The following is an 11,200-nucleotide window of genomic DNA, read 5'->3' as shown; positions in this document are numbered from 1 at the left end:
GGATATGGCTTTCTCATAGAGAAAGCTTTGTGTGCAAATAAAAATTCTGGAGTAAGCAATTTTCAAAATGCACCTTAACTCATATAGTCTCTTCTATGAGGTTGCCCAAATTTTTAATAATCACTTGCCTTCATAATGACGAAGTAATATCCAAATTTCCAATTTGCATTTTTACAAGTTAGAATGAGCAATGTCCAAAATTTTAATTTGCACATTAACTCAAAAAGCTTTCTCTATGAGGAAGCCAAATAGACATTGAATAGACAACTTGCCAAAATGTTAATGTTACATTTTGCAAATTTCCAATTTGCACCTTATAAATAAAAAACAACTTGCCAAAATGCTGATGCTACGTTCTGCAAATTTAAAATTTGCACCTTTAAGATAAAAAAATAGTTCAGACGTTAAGGAAGCAATGTGCAAATTTCCAATTTGCACCTTTAAAATAAAAAAAATTGAATAGACAACTTGCCAAAATGCTGATGTTGCATTTTGCAAATTTCCAATTTGCTCCTTTAAAATTAAAAAAAGGCTACATGATGAGGAAGCAATGTGCAAATTTCCAATTTGCACCTTCCCCCCCCCCCCCCCCCCCGTTTTAATAATGACCGTGCGTGCATGCGTGAGTGCGTGCGTGCGTGCGTGCGCGCGCGCGCGCGTGTGTGTGTGTGTGTTTGTGTTGTATATGTGACACAACTAATTGTAAGTGGAACATCAGAGGTGGTGTTCAAATCCTATCTTGGAAATTTTAAAAGTTATTCAGGGATAATGCTGGCGGTACCGTAACTTTCAAACCTCATAACTCAAAAAGTACTTAACGAAAACATACTTTATTATAGCGTTTTGGAAAGCTATTGAAATAAGCTACAAGAATATGTAATGAAAAAGGAGGGTTCCATATAAAAATTTCAAGGTGATCTTTAGATAACCTTGATAAAGCTATTCAAGGTCATACTGATATTACTATGAAATGCGCCACTAAAAACGATACAACTTCAGTGTTTAACATTTTTTCTATCTTGGATATTTAAAAAGTTATTCAGGAATTAATACGAAGTACCGTAAAGGACCCCGCACAAAACACGGGGAAATTCGGTCCCGGCCAAAATCGATGAAACTGTGCCATTTTGTACTTCGAGTCATGCTGATCAAAAGTTGCCAAGGGCACAACCAGATCCTATGAGTGGGTTTAGAGCTACAGAGGCTCAAAAGCTCGGAAATGAGGCCACGCCATAACGCTAGTTGTCCTAGACCTAGACTTGTTCTGGATTCTCATCGGTACGTGTGTACAGTGTGTGTGCGTGCGTATTGCGTGTGTGTGTCAGTAGAGTAAGGACCCTACGGTTCATCACTCCCGTAGTATTTGACGACTCCAAACCCTCTTTACTATATGTGCGTGCGTGCGTGCGTGCGTGCGTGCGTGCGTATTTCTCACCTGTAGTTCATGAACGACATAAAAACATCATTCCACTCTCCAGTCTCAGTCCGGAGCTTGAACCTTAGGAACTTGCGATCACGTTGCCAGTATTGTGTGGTACTTAGGTTACGCTCGGCATCAACCTAACGTCAAATATCCTGATAATAGTTTACTTAATGCAATAAGGAATGCAAATAATGCAATTGAAGGAAACGAAGACGAGGATCTTGAGAATAATTGTGACTGGAGAATGGAATGATTTTTATATGTAATTGATGAAATACAGGTGAGAAATACGCACGCACACACGCACATGCACACGCATACGCACGCGCACACACTGTACACACGTACCGATGATAATCCAGAACAAGTCTAGGTCTAGGACAACTAGCGTTATGGTGTGGCCTCATTTCCGAGCTTTTGAGCCTCTGTAGTTCTAAACCCACTCATAGGATCTGGTTATGCCCTTGGCAACTTTTGATCAGCATGACTCGAAGTACAAAATGGCACAGTTTCATCGATTTTGGCCGGGACCGAATTTCCCCGTGTTTTGTGCGGGGTCCTTTCAATCCTCATAACTCCAAAAGTACTTAACGAAAACATACTTTATTATAGCGTTTTGGAAAGCTATTAAAATAAGCTACAAGAATATGTAATGAAAAAGGAGGGTTCCGTATAAAAATTTGAAGGTGATCTTTAGATAACGTTGATTAAGCTATTCAAGGTCATACTGATATTACTATGAAATGCGCCACTAAAAACGATACAACTTTAGTGTTTAACATTTTTTTCTATCTTAAATATTTAAAAAGTTATTCAGGAATTTCAACGTAAATATACATATATATGTATGTATAAACTAAACCCTTGCACCGATTATCATCAAATACAATACCAGCCATCTTTTAATCACACTCAATAAATATACCAAAGTAGAAGGCGATATCTCAAAAATTGCGAAGGTGAGAGCGCGAACAATTATTGCGCGCGCGCACGCACGCACGCACGCACGCACGCACGCACGTACGCACGCACGCACACACACACACACACACACACACACACACACACACACACACACACACACACACACACACACACACACATTTTTTAAATAAGTGTGTTTTTTTGAGGTTTTAAAACATTCTAAATCCATTGGCATTAAAAATTGGAAAAAAATTTTTCGCATAAAAACAAAGCTTGGAAATATTGCGTCAACAGATTCACGTATTCGATTCGATGATTATTTTGCTTCCTCATAGAGGAAGCAAAATAATCAATCTGCTGACGCAATATTTCCACGTATATGATAAACTGCGTTATATCCTGAAAAGAAATCGGCGCGTAGTACTAATGTGAAAAGAAACGGTATATAGATTCACGATTTTCAGAAAGATTTAAGATTTGCAAGTTGGGCTACCTACATCTTGCCTTGTGACCCACATTGGCTTGTTACCATATATTGTTAAATTGTTAATATTTTGTAAAATGTATCTCCGTGATCTATTTTGTGTGCGTTTTGCGCGGCACAAAAAATGCTTTTATTCTATGCCACGTAAAAAAAATATTCAAAATATACTGATCTGTAAGATGTTAAAATTTTTAATACTAGCCGCTTCTAGTCTTACAATAGTCTGACGCATTGCGTAAATTTTAAAAAATTTTCATAACTCAAATATATTTGTTGTTCTTCATTCGCACGGAAAAAAAAATTAGCTGCTGTAGCTAAATAACTTAGCAAAAAATGGACAGCTAATATTTTTAGTTGTGATAGCAAAAATTTTAGCTATCACAACTAAAAATATTAGCTGTCCATTTTTTGCTAAGTTATTTAGCTACAGCAGCTAATTTTTTTTTTCCGTGCGTCTTTCAATATATGATATGATATAAGGCTATGATCTTTACTTACAACAGCGCATTTCTGTGATCTTGATTTTCTCTTGCCGAGCTTAAAGTCGGCGGCGAAGGACATTGCCTCGTAAACAGTAAGATTTGGTTGTGTGATATAGTCTTGCATGATGTAACACGATAACTTCTTGAATTTCTGCACGTCTCGCAGTTGTCCATTGATACGTATCGAGCCACCTATGTCCAAGCATCTGTAACGGAGTAGCTTTATTTCAGTTTATTTCCATATTGAAATGGACAGGAAAAGACATCGCACGTTTTTATGACGTATCAGTAGGCTTTTCTTTGTTTGCCACGTTCAAACCTATATAGTATGCAATTTGATGTAAAGTAGTTAATTTTAATATCTTGGATTATTTAACCATTGTGTCACAGGTTAATTCCGAGGTCCACAATCATTATAATTCTTCGCGGGCAGAACTTTGCATAAATGTTGACATATAGATAATCCCGATTAATATAAATATATCTGTGATAAGTTAGCTAAATCAGAGTTTCCCAAAATAAGAGCAGCCGCCTTTCTGAATACTGGAGAGATCTAGTGGAGGACGTTGCTGATCCCAGGGATATGAGTGGAGAGTTGACGGGAAAGTGGGCAAGTAAAAAGTTGAAAAAATGTGGTCTTGTAAACATTTTTTTAACTCGTCCTGGACTATACAGTCAATATTGTATAAATATTATAAAATTGATATAATATTTTATTGGAGACATTGTAAAATATTACTGCTGTGTTATAATGCACTCACAAATCTTGTATACATTTTACAAAGACCGTTTACAAATCTTTCAGTTAAAAATATAATATTTAAAAATCTGGGATAATTTAGAATTGCCCAAGATATCCTAAATAAAGTATGCTGTGTGGGTTACGTTCAAAATTAATTTTTAACATTTAATAACATTTACTTAAGATGTGTTATGTACCAGTATATTACATAGCACAAAGGATGTGTCAGAGTCAGAGGATCACCGTTAGTCTAACCGATCATCGAGGTTAAGCAACATTGATTGAGGTTAAAACTTGGATGGGTAACCGTGATTTTACGGTTCTTTACATACGACCGCAAAAATGTGTCAGCTCTTATGATAATCCTTAAAATCCGGAATTAGTTCATAAATTTTTTTTCTTTATTATTATTGTGATATCCTAAAATTATGACTCCAGGATTGTGGCAAACTTTCAGAAATATTTCATGCAATATGCCATCAATATCGTGCTGTAAAGGATTAGATTATGTTGGAAAATATGTAACACATATGTCTATTTTACGTTACTGTAACATTACTTGAAAATGTATATGTTACATAAATGATATTTTTGAAGTTGCTGACATACAGGTAGAGCTATATCAGCTACGCAATTATATGAGTAATATAACATGTAACATTTTTAGGTACTCATGTTACGTAACATTTATATCTATAAATTAATACCGCTGTTTTGACGTATCTGGCTTTTTATTCACGTTGTTACATTAACGACGTTTCGATCGTGAATTACGAACCTCTTCAGGTTTTTACAAGAGACAAACAAGAGCCAGATACGTCAAAACAGCGGTATTAATTTATTGATTAACAAACTGGCGAGAAGAAATAACCACATTTGCAATTTATATCTATGTTACGTGTTGTGGTTTGCTTGGTTTCTATCTTGTTCTCTAAGAAGAGACAGAGAATCAATTAACCTTCGATTAGCATTTAACCGACGTTTGTGAAACTGGCCCTAAGAGTGTAACTGATATGGCCAGACTCTGATTAGAGGGTCTCTATCTTAGGATCCAACAGCGTTACTTTGTTCTTTGCACCTCTTCGCTTGCCGCTCTAGCGGTTGTTATACTTTTAATAACATCTTTACTGATGAAATGAAATTAAATGGTCGGTAAATGTAGATCACTAAAAAGAAATTGTGCATGTTGATCATTGTTTTGTTTACGTTAGTTGCTTTCTAACAGATGATCTTATGTAACCACGAAGTAATTATAGTACTAAAATTATATTACATTATCAGAGATTTCTTGTCGACATTTAATTAAACTTCAATGACTAACAACACGAGGATGTAATAATAAAATTAGTCAATTTAACTCGCTAGACAATTAAAGCATTATTAGGATTCACGATTATACGGACTTGTATTCTGCAAGAACGTTGAGTAGCGTCGATTTTCCGGCACCAGAAGGACCCATAATCGCTGTCAGTTCACCCGACTTAAATTGTCCACTAACTCCCCTCAGAAGCAGTTTCGATTCTGTAAATTTAACAAAAAGTCAAGTGATATTTTAAAAGTGAATAATTCTTTGTAATTACCGTATAGGAAACGTTTGCTGTATAAGACAATGTGTTGCCGTATTGACAACAGAGACGATTAACAAAATAATGAAATACCATTTTAGTCGGAGCATTTATTGTAATAGTTGGTAGAGTTTATTAGTAAGATTACCCTAGTGGCACAGTACATTGAACAAACATTGGTTAAACATTAGCCCAATATTTGGTTGTGTTGGGCCAACGTTTAGCCACTGTGCTACTAGGATATGCAGATGAAACTATGCGTTATTATTATTATTTTGTAAGATGCATCAGTTCACACATAATGTTTTTCGTATATCTATTTTAACTCATTCGCGATACATCCGGATCATTTGATCATAAAAACATCATTCTTTTCTGAGTTTATCGAAGTTTTTATCACGAACAAGGAAAACTCGATTATATGTATAATTTATTTGATTGATGATTGAAATGCACGTAAAGATCGACACAGATTACACAACACGGACTGGCATCGGCACGACAAAACATTGGAACATGCGTTTTAAATGAGACTGTATACACGAAATGGCACCGATCTGCATGTTCTGTCAACGGAACATACCGGCGCTAACTGATATTCTCACAAAGGATATTGAGTCCGCGTCCATCCGTGTCTGTGCGCATTGGTACGTGTCGGTGATCTGTTTATATACTGAGACCCATTTTGTTGAATGAAACAAAATTTAGTTGGAAAATTTGGTTAGATCGACACACAAATTTAGTTGAGTGAACATGCGCAAAATCCTTTTATAATATTCAACTAAACGATTCAGTCAACAAAATGATTCAATCAAATTGTTTCGTTTTATTCAACAAAATGGGTCTCTCAGTGCAGTTTTGCTTATTTTACTGATTGTCGCGAAAAAACTGAAAGAACTGTCCCGGCCCGTGACAGGGTACTGTATGCCGGGCTATCGTGATCTCGTTTACAAGTTTGGAAAATGATTGATGGCAATGAGAGAGTCGAATCTCCTTAAGGATATTTAGGCCGGTATTTCTAGTCGAATTGGCTACGGAATATCTGAAGATGATCATGAGACTGTCTTGAATATAAGATCTGACTATAAATACTGTCCTTAATGTTATTTAGTCAAGTTATGTGAAACGCAAACTCGATTATACATTTTATTGTCTGAGCAAGTTCACGGCTTTTGCTGACGTTTTGCATTATTGAGGCAACCAACTTACGCAGCAAAAATAGACGTCAGCATATTTTTTTAAAATGTCATCCTTTATTTGTTTTACACACACGTACAAATGCATATCTGTGCACTTTACATTATAGAATTTACATTTATATATTATATAATATATAATTATATAATAGAATATAAGATTGTTATATATTTCAAAAAATGAAAAATATGACATATTTACACGGAAAAAAGAAAATGTTATATCAACAACATCAGTATTAATAAATGAAAATCATTAGACTGACATTAGTCTTAATAATTTGGATATTTAATTCTGTACTTATCTTAAAATTAAAATCCATAGCAAAAACAATTGAGTGAATTATGTATGTTTGTAGCAGCCTGTGACGTTAATGTTTAATTCGAACAACTTCATTTTGCTTAATTCAACAGCATTGTTTTCCATGTATGTACATTCTCGCGTGGTGCGATGTTTTATTATATTAAGTTGATGTACAAGTTCGTCCCGTTTTTACACATTCGCGCACTTTATATACGAATTCGATCTGCTATCAACTTCACACTTATATGACTTATTAAACATATGAAAGTAGCAATTGAACGGAAACTTTACTGTTAAAGTTGTCGTCGATTGATGTTTGTGAGTTGCGTTAATTTATAAAGATGGATAAAAACAAGCATCATTTCGGTATATTATACTTTTTTATTTTCGAAAGGGCAAAACTGCTGTTCAGACCAAAATAAAAATATGTTCTGTCTATGGAGAAGATGCTATTGATGCTTCCATCGTAAATCAATTTCGTAATGGAAATTTTAATCTCACGAATGAGAAATGTTCTGGATGGCCTTCCAAAATTGACACTTATGAAATATTGGCCTTGATTGAAACTGGTCGTCATAAAACAATTCGTGAGATTGCTGATATCACTGATTAAATGTATATCGACAAAATATAATAGGTATGAAATGTTTGGTTTAAAAACGGGACAAACTTATGCATCAACTCAATATATGATATTAACATATAATTTGTATTAATAAAGTGATGTGGTAATAAAATAATCTGTAATTAATATATAAAAATGATATAACACAATTGAAAAATTTGTGTTAAATTTAACAGATATCACATGTCCCAAACGGTCCACACAAATTTTTGTGTTAATTTAACATAATATGGATATGTTAAATAATCACACTAATACTCTGTTAATATTTTAACACAAAATAAATGCAAATCTCAAAATAACTTGAAATAAATTTGGTGTAAAATTAACATATTTTTAATGACAAAATGAATTTCAAAAATGTAATTTTTACATTTTACAGATATAATAAGTCAAATGACGGTTCGAAATCACTTATGTTATATAGAATAAAATCAATGTTTTATTCTGTAAATTTTAACAGATAAATTTTGTTACTCATAAAATTGAACATATGTGTTGTGTCAGATTAAAAAATAATTTATTTTAACATTTCTTTCAGTTATTTTAATAATTTTACATTTGAGGTCAATTAACACAAGAGCAATATGCTATATTGCTCTTTATGTGTTAAACATTTAACACAAAAATTTTAACCGGCATTGTTTTTAACAAAAAAAACAAATTTTTTAACTGTATAGTAATATGTATCAAATTCATATAACCAACGGTAAAAATCAAATAAATAGGAAGAAAAACTGTGCAAACGTCGTGAACAATATCGACAGTTGTCGGTGTACGGAATAGAGCCCCAAGTAGTGCGATTCTGTAACTTTGCGCAGATATAGTACCTTAGAAAAGCTGCGCAAAGCGCGTAACGACGACATATCGAGTTACAGAATCGTGATAAAACTGTGGTCACGAGTGCTCATCTACAAGAATGTTACACCTGGTATTCTTACATCATGCGTCCCGCAATCGGCGCGCGGGAAGTTGTTTATTCTTAGTCGTTGCGCCACGTGTCACACATATGCAACATGCAACTCCTCGCAGGCCTATCAATGCCGATCGCGGGACGGCCGCATCTTGCCGCGTACTTGAATTGGGCGGTAAGCCGAGCTAAGATAACGAATTTGAATAATTACTAACTTGCTAACTATTGCGAAAATTGTAAAATGGTAGAGGACTTTTCAACTCATTGTCAGTCTAATCCGCTCTATAAATAAGAAGTGAGGCGGATGTTACATAAGTATACAGTCCTGTAATGCCAATATAATTAAAAGTCCATTTTCTCTAGTACATTATGGACCAGATGTTCTCAGGATAATTACACATTAGTGGTACTCATTTTTCTCAACAATCTCTTAAATCCATTAGTCTTTTTATAGAAGCTACGTAACTCAGTTTTTATTAACGACTTTAATTTATACTATTCGCTAACATTCATGTATATGAAGTTGTCAGTAAGAAAGAGTTTAAGGGTTTAAAATACATATTTCTCTCCCCCTCTCTATTTCCTCTTCGTAAGGAATGATTGGTATTAAAGAAATTTATTACAATTTTTTCAAGAGCTAACAAGAGCTCTTTTCCTACGTTTGTATACTTAACAGGTATATAAAAGAAGACTGCATACTGGAAAAAATCTTGCCATGAGAGCGTACAAATTGCGAGATGCTATTTTTTATTTAGATTATTGGTGTATGTAAGAATTGATAAGGATATAACTTCAGAAAGAGCACGTGTTGCATATAATTATAGTTTAGTCATATAAGTAGTCATATAAGTATATAATACAGTCATATAAGTATAATTAGTGTACTATTATGGGAAATAAGTATTCTGGATGGAATAGTGAGTGTGTAATCAATTGTTTCGGTTATTATTTACGGTATAAATTGTTCAACGATCTACGATACTTTAGGATACAGAATAAATAATTTTGTGTAGAACACACTGTAAAAAAATTACATGTAAAATTGCAATTATTATAGTGGGTAATCTTGAGACCATATCTATTAAAGATGAATATTTACATACGCCAATAAATTTACACCTTGTAGGTAAAACTATTACCTTATATGTATACTAATCAGGGTTGGGTAGTGTCTGGTTAAAAAGATAAAAGTTAAATTAAAAATTATTCATAAATAAGAAAAGGGAAAGGCTTAGTGATAAAACTATACAAAACCTGGAAAAATATGGGCAATATGAGCCGTCACAAGATCGAAGGTGATAAGAAAAGTGTATTAAGGTTGATAATGTGTTTTTTGTAGAAATTAATGACACATTGTCTTTCCACCTTCGATCTTGTGACGGCTCATATTGCCCATATTTTTCCAGGTTTTGCTAAGTTAAAAAGTTAAATAATTTTAACTTAACTTAGTTGCATTATAAATTGTTAACTTTTAGCTTAATTTAGTTATATTTTATCGGCAACTTTTAACTTTTAATTTACCTTTTTTAAAATTAGCCATGCCATAAACAAAGGCATCGCTAGACGCCGCGCGCCTGTCTAAATTGGCAATTCCTGTGTTCAAAAATTCATTCCCAGCACTGAAAATTTACAGTATACGTTACATGCACTATAAATCTTCAGCGCTGGCATTGAATTTTGAAACACAGCCATTATATGGTACTTTGATTCTCGAACTCGCATGAATTTGCATATAAGACCATATTCCGTGTAGTGTGATTAGTCGTCCAAACGCTGGTCGTGAAATTCAAAGCAATTTACGTGATCGCGAGTCTCTAAGATTTTGTGTAAAAATAAAACAAATTTTTTAACTTTTTAATTTTTTATTAACTTAATATCTATATAAAATAATAATTAACTTTTAACTTTTTAATTTCTTTGTATTATTAACTTAACTTTTAATTCAATAAATTTCATTATGGGTTGACTTGTATCTTAACTAAGTTACATTTTCAAAGCTGTTAACTTTAATTTAACTTGGTTAAAAAAATAGGTTACTTATCCCAACCCTGATACTAATTTTGAAGTAAAGATGATTTCTAAAGGCAAGAATTTATGCCGCGTAACAAAGTTATTTATTCCGTAAAAAAAGAAGCTATTCTGACTTAGGATATTAAATAATTAAATAACTTGAGATTTTTGTATCGTATACAGTTAATTAAAGACCGCCCACAAAGTACATAGCGTTATTCCTTATAAAAATCTGAGTCTAAAAGTCCTAAACCATTTTTTTCTATCATACTTAATAATGAATGCTTAATAATGAATGCTTAATAATGAATGAGTTAAGTCAATCCACTGAGTGCCGGGCATTAGCCGACGGCCGAGCACTCACGCATACTACCATGCATTTTCTCACTGACGTGCGCCCGGCTAAAGGCCGGTACTCAGTGGATTGACTCGTTCATTATTAAGCATGATAGAAAAAAATGGTTGAGGACTTTTCGACTCAGATTTTTATAAGGAATAACGCTATGTACTTAGTGAGCGGTCTTTAATTAAG

The 11,200-nt window shown here is 33.7% G+C and overlaps 1 protein-coding gene across 1 annotated transcript in view; it reads right to left on the bottom strand.

The window, feature by feature from the left end:
- Positions 1 to 11,200, bottom strand: part of LOC105567875 (ATP-binding cassette sub-family G member 1-like) — a 25,920-nt gene that overhangs the window by 8,032 nt on the left and 6,688 nt on the right. Inside the window, exons 3-4 of the mRNA XM_012023114.1 lie at positions 5,459 to 5,576; positions 3,330 to 3,519 (exon numbers count right to left, since the gene is read on the bottom strand). Of these exons, the coding sequence (XP_011878504.1) occupies positions 3,330 to 3,519; positions 5,459 to 5,576 (308 nt within the window). The remainder of the gene's footprint in view (positions 1 to 3,329; positions 3,520 to 5,458; positions 5,577 to 11,200) is intronic.

The sequence above is a fragment of the Vollenhovia emeryi genome, unplaced genomic scaffold (genome assembly GCF_000949405.1).
Source record: "Vollenhovia emeryi isolate VEMERY1.0 unplaced genomic scaffold, V.emery_V1.0 DF939133.1, whole genome shotgun sequence".
In the NCBI taxonomy this organism is placed as follows: domain Eukaryota; kingdom Metazoa; phylum Arthropoda; class Insecta; order Hymenoptera; family Formicidae; genus Vollenhovia; species Vollenhovia emeryi.
This window is presented reverse-complemented; position numbering and strand designations above follow the sequence as displayed.